The sequence below is a fragment of the Marmota flaviventris genome, chromosome 5 (genome assembly GCF_047511675.1).
Source record: "Marmota flaviventris isolate mMarFla1 chromosome 5, mMarFla1.hap1, whole genome shotgun sequence".
Classification (NCBI taxonomy): Eukaryota; Metazoa; Chordata; class Mammalia; order Rodentia; family Sciuridae; genus Marmota; species Marmota flaviventris.
In genome coordinates this window covers 58,047,437-58,074,559 of record NC_092502.1, presented here as the reverse complement: position 1 = coordinate 58,074,559, position 27,123 = coordinate 58,047,437, and the positions used below count along the sequence as shown (strand labels likewise).

General features: G+C 38.3%; 1 protein-coding gene across 1 annotated transcript in view; it reads left to right on the top strand.

The window, feature by feature from the left end:
• Window positions 1-27,123, top strand: part of Fbn2 (fibrillin 2) — a 231,897-nt gene that overhangs the window by 159,282 nt on the left and 45,492 nt on the right. The window contains exons 21-34 of the mRNA XM_027949328.2: window positions 3,546-3,683; window positions 4,278-4,328; window positions 4,798-4,923; window positions 8,053-8,280; window positions 8,793-8,918; window positions 12,277-12,405; window positions 13,475-13,600; window positions 15,480-15,605; window positions 16,071-16,193; window positions 16,304-16,429; window positions 16,915-17,040; window positions 18,882-19,004; window positions 21,218-21,340; window positions 23,149-23,274. Coding sequence (XP_027805129.2) covers window positions 3,546-3,683; window positions 4,278-4,328; window positions 4,798-4,923; window positions 8,053-8,280; window positions 8,793-8,918; window positions 12,277-12,405; window positions 13,475-13,600; window positions 15,480-15,605; window positions 16,071-16,193; window positions 16,304-16,429; window positions 16,915-17,040; window positions 18,882-19,004; window positions 21,218-21,340; window positions 23,149-23,274 — 1,797 coding nt within the window. The remainder of the gene's footprint in view (window positions 1-3,545; window positions 3,684-4,277; window positions 4,329-4,797; window positions 4,924-8,052; window positions 8,281-8,792; window positions 8,919-12,276; window positions 12,406-13,474; window positions 13,601-15,479; window positions 15,606-16,070; window positions 16,194-16,303; window positions 16,430-16,914; window positions 17,041-18,881; window positions 19,005-21,217; window positions 21,341-23,148; window positions 23,275-27,123) is intronic.

The following is a 27,123-nucleotide window of genomic DNA, read 5'->3' as shown; positions in this document are numbered from 1 at the left end:
CTTCCAAATTAAAAATTCATTTTAAATTATTCTGAAATACTTCAAAGACTATTTTGTATTACAATTGATATCATTAAATATAGAACAATAACCGTGACTGATACTACCTTTGTGCATTACACTACTTTGGTTTGATGGCTCTGTATAACCCACACTCCCTCATCTTTGGGGTCTGCACTCTGTCCTCCCCTTGTATGGAATAACCACCCTGTGATCAAATCCAACAGCTTATTTTCATTCTCCACGTTAAACTATTAGCTGAGTTTGGCCATCCAGCATTTGCTCTTTCTTAGGAAGTGCTTCATTTTTGGCCTCCGAAGCACAGCTTTCTTCTTATCCTTTCACTTTTCTGGCTCATTTTTTTCCATTTCCTTTGGTGAGCCTCCCCATGGACCTTTTTGCTTCTCGGCGGGCGCTCATCCTTAGATGGCCTCTACCTTGATTCTCAAATTGATCACCCCATATTCAACCTCTCCACTAATTCCAGCTGTTTGAGACATCCAAGTGCAGACGACTGCTTAGACATCTCAAACATAACACGTCCAAACCCAAATTCCTATCTTTTGGCTTGAACCTGTGTTTCCTAGAAACAGTTCTGTCTTGGCAAATGGCAACTCCATTCTTCCAACTTCCACACCCCAAATCCTTGGCATCATCCTCAATTCCTTCTTCTCAAACTGTCCATCAAATCCATCAGCAAAACCTATTGATTATACTTGAAGTCGATGGCTATTCCAACCACTTGCTACCAACAACCCTGATTATTACTGTAACCTCTATCTCGAACGCCCCTCCTCCCTCACCCATGCTTGCTACCCTGGAGTCTATTTTCCACATAGCCACTGGGTAATGCTTTTAAATCATAAGTCAGCACATGTCATTCTTTGTCTGGAAACCCTGACTATAAAAACCTTGGCTTCTCCACTCACTCAGAGCAAAAGCTCAGAGCTTTGCCAAAGTCTGTGTTACCCTCATGATCTCACGCTGTCTCTGTCTCCCATTGCTCTGCCTTCCACCCCTCCACCTGAGCCACCCCAGCCTACTTCTTGCCCATACCCGTCCAGTGTGATCCCATGTGAAACTTGCTGTATTTGATCTCTGTGGCTGGTTGCCACAAATTTTTATTCTTTTTATTCTCTATTTATATGTTACATAGTAAGTCAGGACTTCTCTGACCATCTCAGTTAAAGTAACAGTGTCTCTCCAACTACTACTGGTTTATTTGTTTTTCAGAGTTTTTGTTTGTTTGTTTGTTTGTTTTTGTACAGGGGATTGAACTGAGGGGCACTCGACCCCTGAGCCACATCCCCAGCACTATTTTGTATTTTATTTAGAGACAGGGTCTCACTGAATTGCTTAGCACCTGGCTTTTCCTGAGGCTGGCTTTGAACTCACAAGCCTCCCGAGCCCCTGGGATTACAGGCATGCACCAACGTGCCCAGCTCTTTTTTCAGAGTTCTTAACCAAACCCTGACCATGCATGTGTATCTATCCTGTGTAAGTGTGAAAAAGAAAGAGAGGCAGATAGAGACAGGGAAAGAAGGAGAAAGAGAAATGAGAGGGGGGCTTCCGATGACTTATAACTTTCAAGCATTGATTCAGTACCAACAGGTGTGGTGCTACAGAATGAAGGGCTAGAATAGAGCTTGCAAATTCAAATCTTGATTCTGATCCTGTACTAGCTGAGTGACCTTGAATAAATGAGTTGACTTCTCTGTGCCTCTGTTTCCTCATCTGCAAATTGCACATACCTCATATGGCTGTTTTAATTAGTAAACAAATAGATGGAAAGCCTTTAGAATAGTGCCTTTGTCAATATTTTCAGTTCCTATTATTGTATCTTACTTAAAATGATCACACCCAAGGTCACTAACTAGTTTGGAGAATTCAGTAACTAATTTGGATCAGTGAAGACCTCTTAAATTTGCAGTGGTCTTCCACAAGCACCTGCCTCCTCTGTGCTACAGAATACACAGGTGTGAGGTGGTAAAGAGCCTGTAGCTGGGACTTGACACAAGCATTATCAAGCAAACCTTTTTCACTTGTGTACAGTTGTACACCAAAGTGAATGTTCCAGCCAGAGAGAAAGAAGGCAAAGTGATCATCCAATTCTTTGCACACCTTTGCCTCATAACTTCTCATATCCAGTCAAGATGAGAGTTGTTTATTTCAACCTCTGCTCCCGAGGGTTTGGGCTGTGGCAGCCTCCTCCTGGCTGCAGTACCAGTCTCATCAAGACCCGCCACTTTCATCACAACTCCCTTTCTGAGTTTGTGAGAGTTATTATTTGTTTTTATTATTGAATGTGGAAGTAAAACTTTATCTGCACCTATTATTAAATTTTTTGAGTTTTAGAGTAAATGATATAGAAATACACCTTGTTATTTTCCTCATCTGTGTACCACAGTACACTCTTAAAACCAAAACCTGAAATTGTGTTTTCTGCATGACCTGCATCAGGATCACCTGAGGAGCTTGTCAAAATGCAGGTGTCTGGGATGCATATCTGGAGACATGGATCTGCATTTTAACAAGAGCCTTGCACACTTAATGGAGAACCACAGTTCTATAAAGAAAGCTTCATGTTTGTGTATCCAGTTGGTGTTTTGTCATGTCAACTTTGATTGGGTTACTTATCACTGCTTCAAAATCAGTTACTTAACAGTATTTTAATATTTGTTTGAAATACTGTTATGACATCTGCAGGTATTCCAACTGCTCGTAATGCACATGGAATAAAATTTCAAAGTAAGGTAGTATTTTACTAGATAACTCTACATTCAAAAGCAGGAACTTACATTTGATACGGAGACACCCTTAAGTTAGGGTGGTTATATCTAAAATGGTTGGATGCCAGGTAATTCTTGATCTTCTTTATACTTCTCTCTTTCCTCAGAAGATTTACCATGAACATATATTACTTTTTGAACTAAAGGTTATATACACATGCATAGGAAAATGCCTAAAAGAAAATACATCAGGTATTAGCCCTGAGGATGACTCAGTGGTAGATTTATAGGTGATGTTTATTTATTTCCTTCTTTATTTCTTAGGGTTTTTTTCTTTCAAGTTTTTCAGTTTCAAGAAATATTGGTTTCTCTATTACAGAACACAAATTGTATGTAGTTAATTTGGTGGGAAATTAGGAGAGGAGATTATTTGAGGAATTTTATTTAATAAAATCTTAAATATCAAAGCATTTATCACAAAGGATAAATCTTACACATATTTTTCACTCAAGTGATGGTGTCTTCATGGCAGTGCACTGTGTTTCTTGGGTGACAATGACTCCTCGATAGGCTGTCAGAAACATGATTGTATTATTGCCATATCATGAGATGTGTGGAGTACAGTCATTTACATATATGTAAAATGCCATATTTTAATATTTGTTCATGTGTGTTCAAGGGACATGTTAGTAAAGCCTTAAAAATTGATTTTCTTATGTTTTTTTTTAACACTGTAACATACGCCTTTGGTGTACACGGTGGAATTCCATTTGCTTTGGAGGTACAAGTTCTCCAACCTTTCCTACTCCTTTTCAGACAGCCTGAAAGGGACCTGTTGGCTCAACATCCAGGACAACCGCTGTGAAGTGAACATTAACGGAGCCACTCTGAAATCCGAATGCTGTGCTACCCTGGGAGCTGCCTGGGGGAGCCCCTGTGAGCGCTGTGAACTAGGTAGGTGGCCGTCCAGGGGCTTCTGGGCTTCTAAATTTGTCACTGTGTGCTTCTTACTGGGGCAGACCAAGAGCTCATCTACCTATCTAAATTGTTGTCTTTCCTAGCTAAAAATATTCACCTCCTAAAACATGCATTTGGTTTTTCCTCATAGTAGAAGCAGATCTTTCAGTTGTTTTAGACAAGGAAAGGAATTGGTTTGAATCTAGGTGCTAAGTAGCTACTTGTATCCTTCACTATCCTTTCTTGGCATGTATCCCAGTAGAATATGATGACTCTGGCTCTCCTGAGTCCTTTACTTACTTGTCATTCAGTTGTCAATACAAGGAAAGAGGAATTGTAGGGAACATCTTGATACAAGTCTTGTAGGAAACATCTTGATACAAGTCTTGTAGGAAACATCTTGATACAAGTCGCTGCCAGTATAGTTACCACTCAAGTCCTGTTCCACTGAATTGAAGAAAGAGAGAACTGGAGTCTTCAGCCTTTAAAGCTCCACCTTCAATTTAAAATTCTGTCATATTGTTTCTTGAGCTTAAAACAGTTGTATTTTCTTTTATAATGAAGTAAAAGTCTGTCCTGTTGTTCTTACAGATACAGCTTGTGCAAGAGGATTTGCTAGGATTAAAGGTGTCACTTGTGAAGGTGAGTGAATTCTTAGATGGTGTAAATCTTCAGAGCAGTATCATAAAATTGATATTCACTCTCATGCTTTGGAAATATTTTTTACCTTCAGACATCTTGAAATTTCAATGAAAATAGTCAGTGTAATCAACAAACACTTTAGCACAGTACTTGGGGGAAGCAGCTTGGGGTTTCCCATTTCTCCTCTTTATGCAGTTGGTAAGTTTCCTGAGGACATCGACAGCCTCCAAGGCACAGAACAGCTGGCAGAGGAGCATGTCTGGGCTGGTTTATGGATAGACAAGGCTGTGGTCATTTTCACAGCTGGTGCCTAGGAGAGCTGGTGGCTGGGTTGTGGAATATTTCTGCTTAACTCAAGTAATAATCCACATTGTATTGCAGATTGAATATGTTATACAGGAAGTGCAACTGCACCTGTTTTTCCTATTTGTGACTTCTTTACCCCTCTGCTCACTCCATTTCCCTGCAGACGTTAATGAATGTGAGGTGTTTCCTGGTGTTTGTCCAAATGGACGCTGCGTCAATAGCAAAGGGTCTTTTCATTGTGAGTGCCCAGAAGGCCTTACATTGGATGGAACTGGACGTGTGTGTTTGGGTAAGACTCATGCCCTCATGGATTTTATGCATGAAACTAGCCATGAATTTTCTTGTCCTTTGGTTAGTGGCCCATCCAAAACCACTGAGTCTGGTGAAAGTTGCTTCAAATAAGATATTTGGGAGAAAAATCACTTCAGGATATTTTTTAAATGAATGTATTTAAGTAAAATATTTTCTGCTTAATACCTAAAGTTGGTACTACTCAAAAATCTATCTTGGTGCTGGGGATATAGCTCAGTTGATAGAGTGCTTGCCTTGCATGCTTGCCTTGCATGCACAAAGCCCTGGGTTCAATCCTCAGCACCAAAAAACAAAAAAAAACTATCTTTTAAAATTGTTTCTTTAATCAGATACTTCAGGCAAGTTCAGTCTTTCATACTGAGTTAATAGAAAACTATGTATTGTTTGTAACACAGAAGAATAAATGTAGACCAGCACTTTAAAAAGTCAGCAGTTACCAGCTAACTGCAGCTGTACCCTTTGGACAATGGGGAAATTTGTTATTTGTTTCTGTTTGAAAACAATGACAGGTCCTGGTCCTTCCTTTCCCCACTTCAGAGTTTAAATTTTCTTAATGCTTTATATTATAAAGATCTAAACTGAGGGATCTTTTTTCAACGCTATATTGTATGTATGGCAATTTGACCTTATTCTTTATCAGTGTCATTACTAAACTTGAATTTAATGGTGGAAAAAGAAACCTATTAATTTCATATTGTTTGTAAACAACAGTTTTCATTTGAAGGGATTTTTTCCCATGAGCTATGAAACAATAAATTTTTCATTTCAAAACATCTTTATGTAGGTTCATTTTTGACATTTAAGAGTGTAGGCAGAGTATTAGCAATGGTAATATTAACATTTAACAGTTTCATATCAGTGATTTTTTAAATCAGTAGTAAGAAAAGAAAGTTTGTAGTACCATACTATCTGGTTACTGTAGTTAACACACATTTCACTTTAATTTTTGATAGCATATTTAAATTTGGGTAGAAAACATGGTATACATTAATGTGAAATTATTTAGAAAGCATAGATTGCAAAGTAGAAGAATAAAATATACTTTTCCAATTTTTAAATATTTTAAATTAGGTACCATGTTTAGAAAAAAAGGCATCTTTTGAAGATGACAAAATAATTGTATTTGCATGTTCAAATGAAATCATGTTGCCTTTAGAAACTCAGGATTAGAGTATATGAAGATATGTTGATTGTAAACTATCACTCAGCAAAATCAGTTTCCAGTGACATCACTCAAAACCAGAGCCTTTATAATATTTTAAATCAATATATACGATTTCTTTATCCTTATGCTTGTTTTTGTCACTACTGGGATTAAGCTACATTTACTATTCTGTCTGTGGATGTGAGGAAGTTTCAAGATATTGGCATATGGAAATGTCATATATTTAAGAATAAAAGTAGTGGTAAATTACTCTGACTGAGCATCTTTTAAATCAGTGATCCCAAATGCCTGGTGAAGCCAGGCAGGTAACATAAATGACTGAAGTGCTAATTTAAAAGAGCAGTGGAGACTGAAGCAGATGGTGGCACACATACCATCCGAAGATTTCTAAGCTGATGTTTTAATTTCTGTGAAAGCCAGAGCTTATGAGGCCCATCTTCTGGCTATTCTGATTCCTGATGTAAATATCAATATGAATCTTTGTAGTAAAGACCTAGGATTGCTCTTCCAGGATCTCATGACTTTTTTCATACTTAAATTCAAATATCTATCTCTCCCCAATTTAATCCCAGAATGGCTTCTTGAGAAAAATCACTTTAATGACCTTAAAAACAGTAAATCTCAGGCTGCAATTCTCAGGATACCGGTACTTATATGAAACTTTCCCATCTTGTGAAGAGCCTGACTTCCCGAGTGACAGTGTTGAATGGAGCTAGCTGTAACTGAGACCCGGAGCCTTGTGGGAATATGACTCACTGGATTATTGTCACTCTTTATACTGGCAGAGAAGGAGATTCTTGATTAGTTTAATGTTGATATATAAGGCAGAATTACCTGCTGTGAATGCTTATGTCTAGTCTACAGAATCAAAATAAAACTTTATCACAGTAATTTCTTTAAAATAGGACTTTTTAATTATAATACTTAGAAGTGTATAACTTTACGTTAAAGACAGTTGCTCAAGTGGATGTTACCTTTGGTTGAGGACTTGAAGGAATTATTGACATTAACTAAAATAGCAAACATTAATTTATTTGTCCAAATTTCCATCAGGAATCTCTTTTCCTCTGCTAAACAGTTTTTTTGGGTTCAAAAATCAATTTAATATTTAGAAATTCTCTTATCAAATAAATTGTGTTATTTAATTAAGAATGACCTTTTCTAAACTCATAACCTTATCATTCTGATCCATATTTGTGATTAAACAACTGAATGTTTGGTTGTAGCTTTACCACCAATTCAGTTGGCTAACAGATTATCTGTAAACTGTTAATACACCATACTGATCCTGTTGACTATTTACTGATATCCTCTCGTCCTGGCTAGCACAGACTAAGCACTGAAACATTGGTATGTTTTGAAATTGATGGGAAAATGTGACATTTAAGCAAATTGTTTGATTCCTTAATACAGAAGATTTACATAATCTAGGGCAAAAACCATGCTGCACAAAGTACATTGGGCAGGGGGAAAATAACCCCCTGTAAATTATATTTTTTCTTTTAAACAGCAATTTTAATAGTTGTATGAAATTAGAAAATAGATTGCAACTGATCATTTGCTGTTTTATGACTAGGATCAGTCAAGACTGCTCAAAAGCCACTTTGAGCAATTCACTGTGAACAAGAGGAATCTGGCATTAAAATTACTCTTTCTGATGTGAGCAATACAAAAGGGGGTTATAGGAGACAACAAAAAGAGTTATGTCACTAGGAGAGCTTTTCTGTTGCAAGTTTTCTTGTGAGAAAGCTGAAAAGGAACTCACTTTTGCTCTCCTAAGTGACTCCCATTATGGAGTCCCTTGTAGGAGCTCAAGGACTACATGTCTCACCCACCAGTTCATTTCCAGGGCCCATCCTCACGCCTGGTGCTGAGTGGACACTAGGTATGTGAATGTTTGGTGAGGTGTCAGCACTCTCAGGCTCTGGTCTCTCTGCGTAGATATCCGTATGGAGCAGTGCTACTTGAAGTGGGATGAAGATGAATGCATCCACCCAGTTCCTGGAAAGTTCCGCATGGATGCCTGCTGCTGTGCTGTGGGGGCAGCCTGGGGCACTGAGTGTGAAGAATGTCCCAAACCTGGCACCAAGGAGTTTGAGGCCCTATGTCCTCGGGGACCTGGCTTTGCTAACCGAGGGGATGTTCTCACTGGGAGGCCATTTTACAAAGGTAACTGCCAGCGGTGCCCTGGTTCCTCTGCACTAGCAGGACACCCTCTACACCCTCTGATAATTGGTTTTGCTTTAGAGACATGACTTCTGGGCACGCAATGGCCCGGGAGTATCAATTACCCATGTAAGATGGCCCTGAAGAAAAGCTAGAAATAGACTTCTCATCTTGCTCTTTTCATTCCTTCTGCGATCCCTCTGCCTTCCTTCACTTGACCTTTGGAGAGGTGACCTGACAGCTACTTCAGTAGCAAAAAGATCTGTATCCCCTCCTTACTACATAAAACAGTCAGAAATAAAGGGATCAGAATTCTGTTAAAAATAGAGGATCTTTTTCACACCAGAAACTTTTACATTGGTTATCAATGAGATAGATCATTTCAAAGTTTGATGGCCCTCGTTTTTACTTAGGTACATTATTATTATTTTCCATCATGATGAATTTTTAACATAAATGATGAACCTCCTTGTGTATATCAGCCAGCTCCAAATTTGGCTTCCTTCTTCTTTTAGATATCAATGAATGCAAAGCCTTTCCTGGGATGTGCACCTATGGAAAATGCAGAAATACAATTGGAAGTTTCAAGTGCCGTTGCAATAGTGGCTTCGCTTTGGACATGGAGGAAAGGAACTGCACAGGTGAGATTGTTCTTTTGTGTTATTTGGCAATCCCTGGCCTTTTGTCTTTTGCTCTGTTTGAAAATACTGCCTTCAAAAACCCATTCCCTGGGAACTTGTAACTTTTTATTTTTCTTTTCCCATAAGCCAGTTCTCCAAATAAACTTGTGAGACATCTGCAAACTAGCACCAAAATGCTATTTGTATTATATGAAGAAATACAATTTTCAAAATATTTGAGGACTAAAGAATGTAGCCATTAAATCCACAATAATTACACAATTTTGAATGGCATACTATTAAAAAGTTTTAAAGTTGAAGATGGAGCAATTATGACTTATCTTACTCATCTGTGAATAGTACTCTTACTAATTAGACTTCAGTCACTATCCATAATCATCCATTCCCATTCCCTTTAATTTGAAAGCTATGAAGCTCAAAATTTGTGTATTAGATAATATGACAAATTGTTATTTTTTCCCCAAGATCTTATTTTCAGAACTCTCTTCATTCATAGTCTCTGAAATTTTCCCTTTTCTCCCACCTTCCCTCCTGATGTCCATTGGAATGTCCCCCTTAGCTCCTTCCTGTACCCACCCAGGCTAGGTGATTCCTGAGTATTCCATAGCTGTCCATTGGGTCCTCTCAAGTTCTGCTTGTCTTCTTGCTTTACCCAATGCCACATCCCTAATTCCCTCACTGTGGATTTTTCCACTGTGGGCTGCTGAACTTTTGCTGGGAGAGTGTGAGGAGAGCTGCCTGAGATTCCTACTTGTGCCCTCAGCCAAGTCCTCACAGGCGCTCAGCAGTGCACCTGTGCACCTCTTAAAGCTGCTTCCCGTATCTCTCAGCACTTCTAAAATGTCACTTGACCTACATGCCTCTCATCACCCTTCAAGTCTGATTGCCAGTTCTGTACTCATAGAGCCTCCTAATAAAACTTTCCTTTCCTCCCATTGTCCCTCCTCCAGTTTCAGAGAATGAGAAGCTCTTCCTGGATTTGCAGTTCAGTCCTCCACCCTCACTCTCCTTCCTGCTCCTGCTTAAGGCTCAACTCCTCTGGCTCTAGCATCTCCTCTTCACAGTCCCTTTTGCTCAACCTATAAACAGTTCAGAACTTTTCTTCAGTCTTTCTGTTTTCCCTCCAACATGTGCCAACCTGTTTTCCTATTTTACCTCTCACCCCTCTTTTAAGTAGCCATTTCTTTTACAGTTTTGATTTCTGCTCTCTCATTTAGAAGAGACACATATGTAAATTTCTTTTAAATCTTTCCCTTGGTGCATATTCTCCTCGGCCTCTCAGCTAGAGCTGCTAAGAGAAGGTGTGACTGTGAGAAACAGGTCTTAGCTGAAGCATTGCCTGTCTTAGAGGAGAGCTTTCTACTAGCACATTTCCCACAGCTGAGAGAGGGGGAAAGTAGGTCCTTCTTTCTAGAAAGGGGACCTGGGTGACATATCACATTATCTACTATAGCACATGCTCCTCTAAGTTCTTCTACCTTTGAGTTACCACAATTAAAGCCCTCATTTTCACAACCACTGGGTTTATCATCCTCATACAGGACTTAGATTGCGTAACTTCTGGCAAAACAACTTCCATTAACTCAGGCAACTTTGGACTCTGAGTAAAGAAGCTTTGAGTTCTTCCAGTTCTGATCCCAACATCTTGTTTTTGTTGTGACATTAACCAAGTGAATTTATTAATCTCAAACATTTTTTTCTTCAGTAGTAGGAGACAGATTTTTTGTTAATAAACTGCCTTGTTTGGGGATATAATGTGAAATTCCATAGAAATTTATTGACCCATTCTTCACAAGGTGTAAAGTGATCCTGGGTGATCCCACCCATCCTGCTTGTGCTTATACCCATGACTACCCTCAAAGACAGCTACTCTATAACTTCCTGTTCTCCGAGGTGCATTAATGTCATTCACAGGTGTACTGTGTCTCTTGCCTCTCTACTTTAAAGTTGGAACAACATTTTCAAGGACCAGTTCACAAGTCACCCCCAAAATGCCAGCTCTGAGCAGAGAATAGCTTACACGTGTGCAGCACTTTCTATGAGAAATGCAGTTTTTAGCGTTTAACGAATATAAATCTGCAGGTGGGTTCTTCTTCAGATAAAAAACAAATTGAGGCCTAGAGAAGTTAAATGATTTTTTTCAAGGCCCCAAACACAGTGACAGATGAGGTTTCTAACCAGACACTTAATTTCAGAGTTCACACTCTTACACAGTGAAGCTCCCTCCACAGTATGTTAGTCAAACAATGCCCCTGCTCCATCAAAGGTTGTGTCATATGCCCCTCTTAGGGCTCAGCACCAATCACCAGATATGACAGATAAAAGTAGGAGAATTAATTTGCATACTGTTAGGTGCTTCATCATATATGTGTGACTTCTATTTAAAAGAAAGTACTTGCATTTTTTCAATATGGCTGGTAATTAGAGAATTAAAACCTGGGAGAAAGCAGAGGCTGAGATACCTCCACCCAAGAGGACACACATGAGTCATCCACTGACTAAATCCTTAAATCCTATGGCAAAAAACTTCAAAATTAAATTCACTGAAAACTATAGTGGCAAAAGCATTTTTTCTATTGTGACAAATTTTTTTTAAATGTCACATTTTCTTGGAAACATTTTAGTTATGGATATGGGAGATTTCTCAGAAAACTATTTTTTGTAAAGTACAGTTGTTGCTATTGAAGATTTTTTATAATATATGTAAAGTGGCAAACACACAAACACCATTTTTCTCCATTTTTTGAAAACTGAATCAGGAAAGATCTTCACATCTGACTGTGACACAGAAAAACACAAAGTGGGCCATCCTCCAAGGCCTTGCTGTGTCTGTGCATGTACAGTCTGACTTGAGGTTAATGTGTTGCATCTGCCTCTCTGTTTCACTGGCCACCCCTGCTCAGAGGCAGTGGCTCTGTCTTTATATGCTCCCTGTGGGCTAATGCATTGGAACCAGCAGTGTCTTCAAGTCACTTGTGGAGTTTCATTCCACATGGGAAGTGTCTCTCCTCATTTACCATGTGCCTCATTCGACCACTAGCACAGTTGCTTGGTTCACTCTTCTATTACTATGTCTCAGCCACAAAGAGAAACCTACAACTCCAGAACTCTTAAAGGCAAAAAGGCACTACCACCTGCCCGTTGGCGGTGACAGTTTTGGCAGTTGGGAAAAGGAATGTGCCTAGGGCCCTGTCCGCCTCTGATCTCCTGGAAACATATCCTCCTCTTAGCCATTGATTTCCCCAGTATGTCCAGTGTGCGGTACCTTCCTATGGAAAGGCAAATCCCTCTCACTGGCCTTTAACACCGTCTCATCTCATTCTCTCTTTTTTCATTTCTTTCAAACCGTGTGGATTAGACATCGACGAGTGCAGGATCTCTCCTGACCTCTGTGGCAGTGGGATCTGTGTCAATACGCCGGGCAGCTTTGAGTGTGAGTGCTTCGAAGGCTACGAAAGTGGCTTCATGATGATGAAGAACTGCATGGGTAAGCATGGCTCTCTTCCTGGCCGATCTTGAAACCAGTCTAGCACAGCTCACTTGCTGCACTCTGGCTTATCTCTCAGAGCATCGGGCAGCAGGCTTGTCAAGGAGCTCTGATGGGAGAGAAGAGATTTCAGTGTCAGACAGAAAATCTGCCCTGTATAGCTTTTGGGAGCCCCAACGTTTGGCACCTTCAGGGTAGTGAGATGTTGAGACCAGATTCTGTTTATTCATAGAATCAGCACAGGGAATGATTACTCAGGAGAGATTCCTTTAAAATGGATGTCACTGTCACCGATTAAAGTAATCATAATAATAGAAGGGGATCAGTAGGAAATCAGTAGCACAGAGAAAGCATATTCAGAGAGGGAGGAGGAAAGGAAAAGGGAAGGTACTGGGGAATGAGACTGATCAAATTATGTGCATGTACAAATATGGCATAATGAATGCCACTGTTGTGAATAATAGTCATGCAGCAGTAACAGATAAAGTAAAATAAAAATGTTGACAGATTTCCTTAAAATTCCTCTGTGGTTTCAAAATAATAAATAAAATGAAATGGATGACATAGTATGGTAACCCCAAAAGTTGTATTCTGTCATGCTAATCCCGTACTATTTCTTCATGTGTGCAATGCTGCAAACCCATGTGGTATTCCCAGCCTTTTGAAGTCACAGTTCATTTTCAAAATGACATGCAGGATTTAGAAGATAGTCAGCTATGAGTTTAAGATTTTTCTTTCACTTTGATGAAAGGCACATACACCAGAATAACTGACAATATCAGATGATACCCTGAACCTGTGGTGATGTAAAGCAAATATTGTTTATTTTTAGCCTTGGAAATCTCATTTTGTATGAGTAAATTTACTGATAGCTTACTATCTTTAAGAACAGAATTTTCAGTTTTTACACTGGTGGCAGAAAAAGTGAGAAGAGTTTCCCCCTGCTGTCAAGCATAACTCATACATTGGAGCCAACACTTACTTCAGATAATATCCTTCCTCCCGTGCTTTATGCGTGAACATTTTTTCCTCAGAGTTCTTTAATGGATCTCACGTTTTTACCTTTCAGACATTGACGAATGTGAACGTAACCCTCTCCTTTGTAGGGGTGGCACCTGTGTGAACACTGAGGGCAGCTTTCAGTGTGACTGTCCCCTGGGACACGAGCTGTCACCATCACGCGAGGACTGTGTGGGTGAGTTTGTCCCCTTGCTCATAAATCCACCCAGCACAAAGGGCAATGATCAGGAATCACTTCTACCAAACTTGTCCTAGGGCATGTGAAATCTAGCTTATTACAAGTTGGAAATCCAGATTCCTTATATCTGGCTTCAGGCTGTGTCTTTACAGGCTGCTTCCGTGATGTGCTTGGTGGGGTGACATTGTTCTGGTTTGCCTCTTTTCCATTACAAACTCACTTGGCTGATGTGAGGGACCCTGTGCAAGGCCCAATCCTCCATGCAGGATGGAATGGGTGATGGCCTGGGGATACTCCCTGATTGTTCATTTCTGTGCACACACCGGTGCACTATGCACCCTCTACCCAACATCTTGTCCATGCATGTAGGCAAGAGTCCACTCAGCATCCATGAGTATACACAGGGATCACTCATGTGTGTCCATGTGAGTTTCATTTACTCCCACTTCTTACAGGAACACCTCAGTTTCTTCACAGCCCAAAGATCAGCAGGGAGAACAGAGGGGACAGGAGAGCACTAATCAATGGTCTTTGAACATTCCAACTGTTGTTTTCATAAACATAGCATGGCCTCTGGCCTTACTGTGATCTTTTATGCTGCCTTTCAAACTTGGACTTAACCAGGAAGTATTTTCTTGTCAGGAACTTTTTTTTTCAAACTGTAAGCAAATAAAAGATTAAAATAGAGCAGTTTATGTATCACATTTTAAAAATAATTTGTGTACATCTCCCCAGTATACAAGTATTTATTTGTAAGCCATCTAAATTGTTCTGCTAATAAACAAGATGATTCTTAAGTCATGGACTAAATACACATTTTTAAAGGGTGAATTTAAAAGTTTTAAATATTTTTATTTAAATAAAAGTACAAAAAGGTTTTTTTTCACTTCCAATTATAGGATATTTACTCATGGATGAACATATTGTGATATAGAAATTCAGAATCTTAAGTTCAGTTTATTTTGTTATTTAGTTTTCATGAATCTTAGAGCTTAAAATTGTACCCCTCTACAGTATAATGTACAATATAAAATATGTGTTTCTATAAAATATACACTTAATGATCATAAGCATAAGCCCATGTCATACTGTCTGGGTAATTCTGAGAACTTGGAATTCATCTTTTGTTATATCTGATTACTGTACTTTATCACTGTTTTTAATGTATAGTGTACCTTGGAAAAGGAAGTTTTCTTGCCATTTTCTTGTGATTGCAGTATTAGTACTATTTTATTCCACAGATCTTTGCATGAGTTTTTTTTAGGCCCTTGCCCATCTTATATGGATTAGTTTATTTTTAAAAAGGCAATATAATCTTATAAATCCTTCTATACATAATGTGATGCAAACAATCACATGAGGACTCACTGTCATGCTTGTGTTGTGTAGAACTAGTGGCTCCCCTCAGGATAGTTTAAGTTTTGTAGGTAACACTTGACCAGCTAATGAAGACCAAAATGAATGTGCCAGTGTAGATTCATACATAGTAGTAAGCTTCATTTCTAGCATGTGCTAAATCTGTGTGATCTAATGTGGTAATCTGTGTGGCTATTTAATTTTAATTGAAATTAAATAACATTAACTCTTCTTTAGTCATTCTATCCACATTTCACGTACTCAGTAGCACATTCAGCTATGTATCAGACAGCATAGCTAGGGCATGACCCATCATTGTGCAAAGTAGTACTAGGTGGCATTTTTATAGTTAGGAATACATAGAAGTAGAGATTCTGATATTTTCTTGAACTACCCCAGATCATATCGCTTCCTCCTGAAATACACACCCCCTAGGAGACCACTTCTCCAGTGATGCACATTGATATTTTTGAGTGATTTGGCTTTCACACAAAACATTAATTCTGTTCATCTTTTATAGATATCAATGAGTGTTCCTTGAGTGACAATCTCTGCAGAAATGGAAAATGTGTGAACATGATTGGAACCTATCAGTGCTCTTGCAATCCTGGATATCAGGCCACCCCAGACCGCCAGGGCTGTACAGGTAAGATGAAGCCACACAGGTCTGAAACTCACATTTCCAAATTATGTAGGAAAAGTTTATCAGTGAATATGTATTAAAGCCTATGGGAATCCTTTGTCCTGAAAGTGAGTCTAAAAAAGGGGGCAGCTTCCCAGGGCACCATTGGAGAGGTCTTGCTGATCTTACAGAAAATGCCCAAAACTCCATGGTTGCTGTATTTCTGAGTTCTTTATCCTTCACATACTGGAGTTAAATGGAGCCCTGTCTAAAAGGAAGTAAAAGAACTGAGAAAAACTAACGGCATAGGCTCATAGTGCTAGACTAATACAAATATGGAGGCGGGGGTGGGGGTGGGGGCGGTCCAAAGCTATTTCATCATTTTCTGTTTAAAAAGGAGAAAATCTTGACCTTTTTTTTTTTTTTTTTTTTTTTTTTTACTTAAGGAAGCAGAGCTCACAAGTAATGTGGCTGTGTGTTATTTTGCAGATATCGACGAGTGCATGATAATGAACGGGGGCTGCGACACCCAGTGCACTAATTCAGAAGGCAGCTACGAGTGCAGCTGCAGCGAGGGCTACGCCCTGATGCCAGATGGGAGATCCTGTGCAGGTAGAGAACATGGCTCCAGATAATGCTGAATAACAGGAATGAAGGGAAAAGACTTCAGATTGGGGCCAGCCATTCCTTGTTTTCATTTGATGTTTCCTTTCTGTCCCCAGATATTGATGAATGTGAAAACAATCCTGACATCTGTGACGGCGGTCAGTGTACCAACATTCCTGGAGAGTATCGCTGTCTCTGTTATGATGGCTTTATGGCTTCCATGGACATGAAAACCTGCATCGGTGAGTGTCATCAGCAAAGGACAAATGTTTACGGACACATTGGCACACACGTATATGCACACATAAACACAAGAACAGGAAGGGTTCTTTGTTACTTTAAGAATTCAAATTATTTGGGGCTGGGGTTGTGGCTCAGTGGTAGAGCTCTCGCCTAGCACGTGTGAGGCCCTGGGTTCGATTGATTCTCAGCACCACATAAAAAAATAAAGGTATTGACAACTACAACTAAAAAATAAATATTTAAAAAAAATTCAAATTATTTTACTAGAACTATAGAATCTGAAAAGGGAAAATTACTTAGAGGGAAAAAAAAAAAAAACCTTCAAAGACAGAGGGTAATTTGTAATACTATATCTTGCAAAGAGGTTACACTTTAAATTTTGTCTTTCTGTTTTACTATTATGCTGTTTAATTTAAAACATAGTTTTTAAATTATGCTGATGAGTAATTATGCTAACCAAAATATTGAAAAATGCATTTTCCAGATGTGAATGAATGTGACCTAAATTCGAACATCTGCATGTTTGGGGAGTGTGAGAACACCAAGGGATCCTTCATTTGCCACTGTCAGCTGGGTTATTCAGTGAAGAAGGGAACCACGGGATGCACAGGTGGGTTCCAAGCTTCCTGGGTTTCAAAGGCCAATCTTTAACATCGTTGTTCCCTCGCATTTCTTAGACCTGTTTCTCACAGCCAGGCTGCAACTATGTGTGTGATGAGTGGCCAAGCTGGGGCATGCAGGAGGCGTTTGGCACTTATCTGGCAGCACACTGGCTGAGCCACACACCTGGGAGCTGGCCATGTGTCCTGTCATAGGGCAGGAAAGTGGAGAGAGTCTGGGTCTGCTGTGCTTCTGGAGGCCCTCAGGGCAGCATTTGCTCCCTTGGCATGACTGCTCCCTGGTGGAAGACACATAAAGAAGGGGCACAGAAAGACCTGGAGGAATCCCAGTTTTCATTCATTTTGTAGTTCTAAGCTACTTAAAAATTGAGTTCTATTTAAGCAGTTTCCCTTTCTGTTTTACCCCATATTTTCTTCCTTTTGTTTCACTTCTCTTTACACTCACTTTTGTCTTTTCTCTGTGCCCAAATTGTATTTCTTTTTTTCTCTCTTCCTCTTCTTTGTTCCCCCCTTCACTTTATCTCCTGTTTGTTTTCTTCACTAATTAGATTTAGTCCTTTGTATACAGGTTGGGCTGGAAAGTACCAAAGTCAACGTTTTGGACCAGATGTCCCTCAGTACTTGATTTAAGGCCCTATGTGGTATTTTGCTCAAGGCAGGTGGTGAAGGGCTTTGGCTACAACCAAGGCAGACCCCTCTAGGAAGGGACACAAAATGAAAAGAAGAGTACTATGCATGCTCACCACTAGCTGAGATGATACAAGCCAACAGTGTGCTTGTGTGCTTACGGTACACACATACATATATGATTTCAGCACCTACAATGTGTAATCAGTGAACTGGTAGAACCAATCATTTCTTGTATTCTAGAAAGTTTTAGGCAACCAAATGTGTATAGTTTATACATACACACATACACATATCACACACATATGTATATGTGCATATACACGGACTTATGTGTCTCAATGAAGAGATTTTATTCTTAAAAGTGTATCATTAGGCAATTTCATCATTATGAGAATATCATAGGCAATTTCATCATTATGAGAACATCATAGAGTATAGTTATACAAACTAAGACAGCTACATCACTAGGCATCATCATCATATGGAACCACTTTCATAGGTATATCTGTTGTTGGTGGCACATGACTGTATATGTGTTTGTAAATGTACGTATATATGTAATATGTGCACATACACACACATGTACACACACACACACACACACTGATAAAAGTATCTGGTCACATTCCAAATAGCATTTCCGGGGAACATTTTTCTGTATTCTCAAGTAAATACAAGAAGTAAACATATACACCAAATGATAGTTTTCAAAATCTCTATAAATCAATAAATAACCAACTATTATGTATTTTTCAAAAAGAATTGATTGTTCCTTTAGGAGAATTTCGGCCTTGTTCTTCATGAAAAATATGTATAAATATTCATAGAAAGGAATAGCAGAGTCTCTTTTGGGAAATAAGGTTTGTGCTGACATCTATAATCTGATGTAATCTGTCCTCTGCATGAAGTGTTGTCTGGGCCTCTGCATATTGTGGAGGATGGCTGTCATACCCACCAAGGGCAGCAGCTGCTGCGTGTCACTCCTACTAGGAAGTTGGCAATGTCTTCTAGGAACAGGCCTATTTGATTTGCTCAGGAACCTCAGATCTTATTGGAGTCTAAAACAATTTAAAGTGATATAATGTTTTCTCTGTTTAGTTCTATCTTTACTTTAAAATTGTACCTAACACAGAAATGCACTTGGAAGTAGAAATAATTAGCTTTGTCTAATCTTTTTTTCTTACTAATTATGGCTTCTCAGACGTGGACGAGTGTGAAATTGGTGCCCACAACTGTGACATGCATGCCTCTTGTCTGAATGTCCCAGGAAGCTTCAAATGCAGCTGCAGAGAAGGCTGGGTGGGGAATGGCATCAAATGTATTGGTGAGTTTGCAAACATAAATATCTTTGCCAAAGCTCAATGTTCTTAAAGGCCCTTTGTACAGTTGTTAATTCACATGCTTGAATAGGAACGTGTTCTTCACTTTTAATTTATTCTCTTGTAAATCAAAGTCTGTTGCAGGGATAATTCCTGCCTAAGAGTTTCCTCAGCCTTAACATAAATGGTCAAATTACAACAGGATGCCTTGGCATCTGCTTTTTCACGCATATTGTTCAGTAAAAATTACTTGATGTGCAGCCAGTGATCCAAACAGCTGTATGATGAAAAATGACTAATATGTTCTCCCTAACCTTTTCATAGAATAATCAGCAAGATTTAAAACCCAGTGAAATAAATGGAGGAAATGAAAAGTTTTTTTTTTTTTTAGAGATCCTTAAGTCTGTAATAAGTAGTCGATCCCAGCTCCTTACTAGAAAACAGAATTCTTCTTCCAGGCAAATCTAAGGGTTTTGTTGGATTCCAAGCGGTCTGATTCAAAGAAAGGAGAATGGGGAAGGCCGTTTTTCCCAAGTTTTATAGCTCCTGAGCTGGAATCTAATAATAAGTCTTTTATAGCTGTGAGGCAGGGGACTGGATTATACCCTTGGTGTCATTCACAGTGCTGTTTTAATATGCTCAATGTTTTACATGCCTTAACAATAAAGCATTTTTCCAGCTGGTAAGAATTATCCAGGTCAATTTAAAATAGAAAAGAAAGTAAGCTGAACTGACCTCCCCATGATGATTTCTCATTAAAAGCTTATAGGCCTGCAGTAAGGATTAAAGAATAGCTCTAACACTTCTCACAAATAACATAAGTTAATTTGAGTCTACTTTCTATCCATCCAAATGTTTTATATGTTATCAAATGTTTACGAGCCAACTACAGAAGGTAAATTATCATAGTTTCCAGATAACTTTGCGGCATTAACATCCTATGATAGCTTCATTAAGTTTACAAGAAACCTACTTCTAGTCTAGCCATCTCTTGCAACTCTTCAGCCATATCCTCATCCCACTTGTCTGGTCCCATGTGTCTAATGGTTTTCCTCCCCTGCAGCCTCCCGTTTATGTGCTTCTTGTCTGTTAGTCTGGCCAACTATCACAAGTCAGCCTGTCTCCCATACAAGTGATTTGACAATGTCCAGGCACCTGTGTGCGCAAATGCCATCTACACCCATCCTTTCCATCTTCATTTCCCTGGCTATTCTGAGTCTCTCTGTCCCTGTCCGTGTCTTTCTGTCCCCTTCACTCCCCCACCATGCTGAAAGACCACCCCCCACCCCTGATATGTTCGTTTGTTCTCTCTCTGTCTTCCTGAAATCTATTTTTCATACAGCAGCAGCAGAACATGTAAACCTCAGAATTGATCTTTCCACGGTCATCATTTCAACCCACTGAAGTTAGGATAAACCCCAGCTTCCTTCCCATGGCTCACAAGACCCTGCAAATGCCTCCACTCTCTCTAGCTTACTGTCCCCCTGCCCTCTGTCCTCTGCACTGTGCTTTGCCACTCTGACCTCCTTGAATTTCTGGGTCACACCAAACGCTTACTCTTTGATTTCTTTGTATGTGCTATTCTCTTTGCAAAAAAAAAAAATACTCCTTCTTATTTCTATTCAGTGGGCTAACTCTTCCTTATCCTTTAGAGCTGAATTAATTAAAAGTTACTTCCTCAGTGGGGCCTTCATTGTTCCTGTAGTCCAAATTAGATGCCCTTTTTATTCTCTTATTGCACCTTTTAATGCTTTTTATGATGCATATAAAAATATGTGATTTTTTTTCTGTGCTTAACATCTGTGGTTTACACTATTTGCACATATTTTTGCTTCCTCATCTATAAAATCAACTTGAAAACTCAATGCAAGTTTCCCTGCTCAGTAGTACCTTCCAAATGGTCCCTTTTTTAGTAATAAAGGAAACAGCAGTAAAGTTCACTCTCAGCTGAAGTCAGAATGAAGTCTGACACTGGTTTTCTTTTAATTGTTAGTCTATTCGATATCTACAAAATCCTTGAATTGGTAGTTCTGGCCCATACCTGTGGCATGGTTATTTTGTATTATAGGTGTGAGATTTTAGTGAATTGGAGCCGTGACCCTATAGATATGCTAAGACTCCATTTGGCCAGTTTCTATTTAAATTAAAACCTTTCTAGGTATTTAAGTGTTTGTTTTCATTTCTGACCTTTGTTGCTACCTTTTTTTTTGGTATACAGATCTAGACGAATGTTCTAATGGAACCCACCAGTGTAGCATAAATGCCCAGTGTGTAAACACCCCAGGCTCGTACCGATGTGCCTGCTCCGAAGGGTTCACTGGAGATGGCTTTACCTGCTCAGGTGAGTGATAGGCCTCAGAATGCTTGGATGTGTCTGTCATGGAATACTATATGTGCTTTCCTTCTATGAAGAAGACTACAGTTAAAGAAGGCTAAATGATGATCGTTCTCTCTTACTCATTTCTAGTACAGTGGTGAAGAAGCACAGGCTTTGTCTAGACCGTACCATCTCAACTGAAATCTTTTCTGTACCACTTATTACCAGTATAACCCTAAGTCATCACTTAACCTGTCTGACCTTAGTTTTCCTATTGCTGTTTTAAAATGAGCATAGTAATAATAATGACGTTTCCTTTTTTCTTTTTTTTAACCACTATAAACAGATGATACAGAATGATTGTTCAGCTTTTTTTAAGATAATCACTACTATTTAATGTGTTTATGAAGAGTCTCAATAGCTTATCACATTTGGACTAAGTGGAATAATACATGTAGGGGACGTAGAAAAGCAACTTCATAAGAGCCCAATATAAGTTTCCAAACTGACGTTTTAACTTCTGTTCCATTTAGCTTCTATTTATTCTACACTCTTTGAGAATAAAACATTGTCTCACCTGCATATATAAGACTAGATCATCTTGCTGGACAAAAGTTGAATAAATAAAGATTGCCAGGTGTTGTGGCACACGCCTGTTATCTCAGGAGCTCAGGAGGTTGAGGCAGGAGGATTGCAAGTTTAAATCCATCCTAAACAACTTAGCAAAAGCCCTGTCTCAAAAAATCAAAAGGGGTGGGGATGTGGCTCACTTAAGCACCCCTGGGTTCAATCTCTGGTACCAAATAAATAAATAAATAGTTTTAGTTTGTAAGGTAGGTGATTCTCATCATTGATAGCAAAAATGCAGACTCATCATTGTCAAATGTCTCTTTAAGAAAACATGTTTATTCAGTCTTGAAGCTTTCTTTTTGCTTTTAGACATTAGCTAATACATTTTTCCTAGTGTTTTTTTGTTTGTTTGTTTTGTTTGTTTTTTTTTTTTTTGGTTTTTGGTTGTTTTGGTTTTTGGTTTGGATTTTTTTTTTTTTTTTTTACATGGTGGTATCAAGGAAAGAACATGATGGCTTTGGTGTTGGACATTGCAGACAGAGCTAGGCTCACGCAACACACTAGCTCAGTGTCACTCTCACAACTCCCTTGACTGCCTTGACCCTTGGGGTTTTCCTCCTCTTCACTTCACGGAACTGCTGGCTAAACTCAATGAAAAACGCATGTCAGGCCCTGGAACACTACTTGGCGCTCTCTGCGTGTTTGTTTCTGCCCGTCTCCTCTTTTCTGCTTCATAGAATTAAATAAATCATCTTTAAAATCCATGAGTAATGCATGACTTTTTACATAATTAAGATGAGAGTATTTTTATAAGATTGTAATGACATGAAAGAAACTTTCCCCATTCCCATAATGTCTCTAATTGGCTTTAGAGTACTTGGATCAGTGAAAGCACACGTTGCTTATTCTCATAATACTATAATGTTTTCAAATGAATGAATACCTTTTTAAGGTTGCCTCCAACATTTTTTTGTCATATCTAATAATGTTCTTATAATACAAATACATCAGATTGGCATTAAAGAGAAGACAATTACATGTGAGAGGCATCTGTGTTAATCACATTGAATGTTAAGGGTAGGTTAAATAGCTCTACTATCAGATTTGTTGTACACCCTTATTTGTGTGAATATGATTAATTGCAGTTTCATGTTAATGAGCACTAAGTCAAGCCAATAAAATTGATTTAGTTATAGAGCAAGGAAAAACGTGTCATGAAATTTGGAGCTTAATAGAGATGTTGTAATTTACTTCTTCCACAGATGTTGACGAGTGTGCAGAAAACATAAATCTCTGTGAGAATGGACAGTGCCTCAATGTCCCGGGTGCATATCGCTGCGAGTGTGAGATGGGCTTCACTCCAGCCTCAGACAGCAGATCCTGCCAAGGTGGGTCACCAGGATTCCAACTCATTTTCAAGTTGGATCAACTACAGCATATGAAACCACAAAAAGGGCTGGAACAGGCTCCACCTGGAAGCAAAATACATAGCACATGCTGCACATATAAAAGTCATTCGTTTAAGCGTGGATTATTTTGCAAAATGAATAATGATGAAGGCAGCTTTCATCTCTTATGAAGTTTTCCTGGCCAAGGGCCAATAGTTGGAAGTTTGGCTCACTCTTTTTTTAACCACTTCTTTTTTTTTTTTTTTTTTTTTGTCTCTTTTCTTTTTTTATCACTAAATGAATGACATGTGGCAAAACTATTCAGCTTTTAAGATATGATCTATTACTTACCCAAATCATCACTACTTATTGTGTTTATCAACATTTAAAGAACTCATTTTTTGGCATTGACCTTTCTATTTGAATCTGCCATCTGTATGTCTGGGACTAGAAGCCTGCTTCAGGGATTCATTAGGGACCTTTTTTTTTTCTTAATAGCAATGTCTCCTTCCTCAAAGTTATGATGTTATTATCCCCCTTTCATAGAAATGGGACTTTATGTCTAGTATGATATCTTTCCAAGAAAAAGAATTTGGATTTTCTTTTAAATTAAGAGATTTAATGCACATTACACATAGTCCAGGCCATCAACATGTTACAAGGAGTGCAAAATAAATGAATAAAGAAAAGAGATTGCAAATGATTCACATATTATAGGGCTTCAACAAAATTTGTGATTCACAGAAAACCTTAAAAAAAGGAAAACTCATGCCAACTGCTAGGGATAGATGATAAAATGAAAACTGAGTAGTCTTTCCCCCTACTCTAGTGCCTCATCAAATGAATAGAAATATTAAGTACCAGTATGTTCTCACCACCCAGCCATGTGGGCATGTGTGTGTGCGTGCACACACACACACATACACACACACACACACACACACACACGCACACACACACACCAGCAGCAACAACCAAGCACAAACCGTACATTCTGGGGACGTTCAGTGTAGATCCTGGATTGGCTCCATCACTGAGCAAGTCAGCAGTAGCCAAACACTGCTGCCAACAGGAATTCTTTATACGTAGACAGACTTTCCCCTCCATAAATTTGTTCCTCTATCTATGGCATAAGCCCTTCCACAGCTTCTCCCCAGACCCTCCCCCAAGGTGGGGCTAAATAGTTAACAGTTTACTTCCTTCACTTGGGTTTTCTCATATGTCACTACCATGGGAAGAAATCCCAAATTAACAAGGCAACTGAGGGTGGAACATGTGTAGTTCACCCTCACATAGACCCTCTCTGCCATTTGGCCAAGCACCAGCCTTTCCAGTCCCAAAAATATAATTCCATGGCTCTGCCAGTTTTTCTTTGCTTTTGTCTTATCTCTTCCACAAGGTGTGGTCATCTGGACAGTTTCTCCTGAATTCCCTAATTCAGTTCCTCAATAATAAAATGATTTCCCATCTTATTATAAATATATGCCACTCTGAATTTACCTTCTGATCAAAATTTTCCACTCAGCATCTGCTTCTCACCATAAATACTCAGCATTTCTGTCGAGTCCCCCAAATTACTGGAGTTGGCCACTTCTTTGTATTCTTCACCAAAATGAGGGAATACAAAACCTAGAGGAAGCACATTGGGACATTCAAGGACTCATTAGACACAGACCATTTATCATACTGTCTGAAGACAGAACAAAGGCAGGGTTCATCCACAAAGAGCACATGGAGTCTATTGGAGCGCCTCTTGTGCACATTCCCCTCTTCCTCCACCTCAAGAACCTTAGGGTTGCTAAATAGCAGGTTTCATGAAATCCAGACCCCACGCTATCCTCCAAAGAGAGCCCTGATCAAGAAGGACAGATATCAAGAGAGTCACCTGAGCTGCATCAAAGTGAACAGAAACTCTGAGACAAGTGGCCTAAGTAGTGTGTAAAGAAGCTAAAAATAGACAATAGAAATTTCCAGGCATCCTATGGAAACAAAAGAACATACAAAAAAAAATGAAGAACCTGTAAAAGTGAAAGTAATATATTCAGTTCTTCAGTGTACCTTCAAGTGACATCAGATCATTTAACACATAGTATAAAAATTTTACGGGGCTGGGATTGTGGCTCAATGGTAGAGCGCTCACCTCTAGCATGTACAAGGTCCTGGGTTCGATCCTCAGAACTACATAAAAATAAATAAATAAAATAAAGGTATTGTATCCAACTATAATTGGAAAATAAATATTTAAAAAAAAATGAAGAACCAATCCACAGTGAAACATGTCCTATCAAGAAATAAACTTGGAATTTACACTGAACTGGAAAAATATTTATCAATGAATCACATGGGAGTATAGTTAATTGAAACATTTTCCTTTAAAGTAGTATAACCTATGGGAAAAACTGTATACTAATTCTAAAAAAAAAGAAAGAAAGAAACTCGTATGAGTTTGTCGGGATGAACCCAACTACTATGTATAACCATAAATCTCTAATAAAAATATTTTAAAAGGAAAGTAAATAAAATGTAGATTATTATGATCAGAAAAAAAAAAAAGAATTAAACAGAAGGTGGAGTAAAATGGCTATTGATCCCTGTAAGAATTAACACTGAACAGTGTTGACTAATGGAAAATGGCCATAAACATTGAAAAAGTGAAAATAATATAAATGACAAAAATAAAGAGTTGAAGGAACATACAAGTGGTAATTTTCTTATTGTTCATTACATACAATCTGGTACTATCTAAAAACTTGCATTTGGACTTTGGCATCAAGATAAAACATGATAAATTTTTAGTGTTTTTCATTCTTGGATATTAGAAAAGTATTATAAAACTTGATATGATTAAAAATTGATCTGATGCATACAAACTGTTTTAGTTTCTATGAGTACGCATATGGAAATTCTGGGATGCTGTTCATCATGAGTGGAAACATTTTTCAGTGATTTGTAGTTTTGCTATTTTATTTTCTGTATTGTTTGCTACCTTTTCTGTTATCAATGCTTTCCTGTGTCATTTGAATTTTTTTGAGTGTTATTTAAAAGTAATAATGCATACTTAACAGAGATAATTTTATTAACTTTCACTTATAGATTAATACAACTCAGTTATGATCCAGCTAAATGAATCTTTGCTTATTCTCTTTAGAGAATAACTTTATTACCACCACCACCCCCGCTAAAAAAGAAAAAACACCTTTACACATCAGTTGAACTTTTAATTAGAATTTGAACCATACTTTAAATCTAAAATAGTTTAAACAAATAAATTTTAACTATTATGAATGAACAGAAGACCATTCTAGACTTACGATAGCAATTTAGAATGACTTGTCGAGTCTAGCCTAAAATGACACGTGTGGTCTACATTCTTGGAATATCAGGCAATTGATGTATAAAAATGTCCATCTTTTTTATGAGTAGAAGTATAGATTATTCCAACAGCCATTACATACACCTGGATGCCATCATTTTCATAAATAATGAGCACTAATATATCACATTGATTGACCCTGGGTTAAACCCTCATGGAAGAGTTTTATAAATTGAATTTCTAATTTTTATAGCTATTTTAATGAAATTTGAAATAATGTGTGGGCAGTGAATCATCATCTTACGTGGTATTAAGAACAAAACCATTTCCCTGTTTATAACTGATTTTATGATAACATCAGATTATAGAATAAAAAAGAAGTACAATTTAAAAGATAAACTTAAATTTTATTATCTTTAATATTTTAAATTGTTTTTATTTTAATTTACCAATTACAAAACATATAAAAAACTTAACAATTAGAAAAAAATGGGTTTTTTATATCTTCTATAGATAAACATTAGTTGTTTGCCATT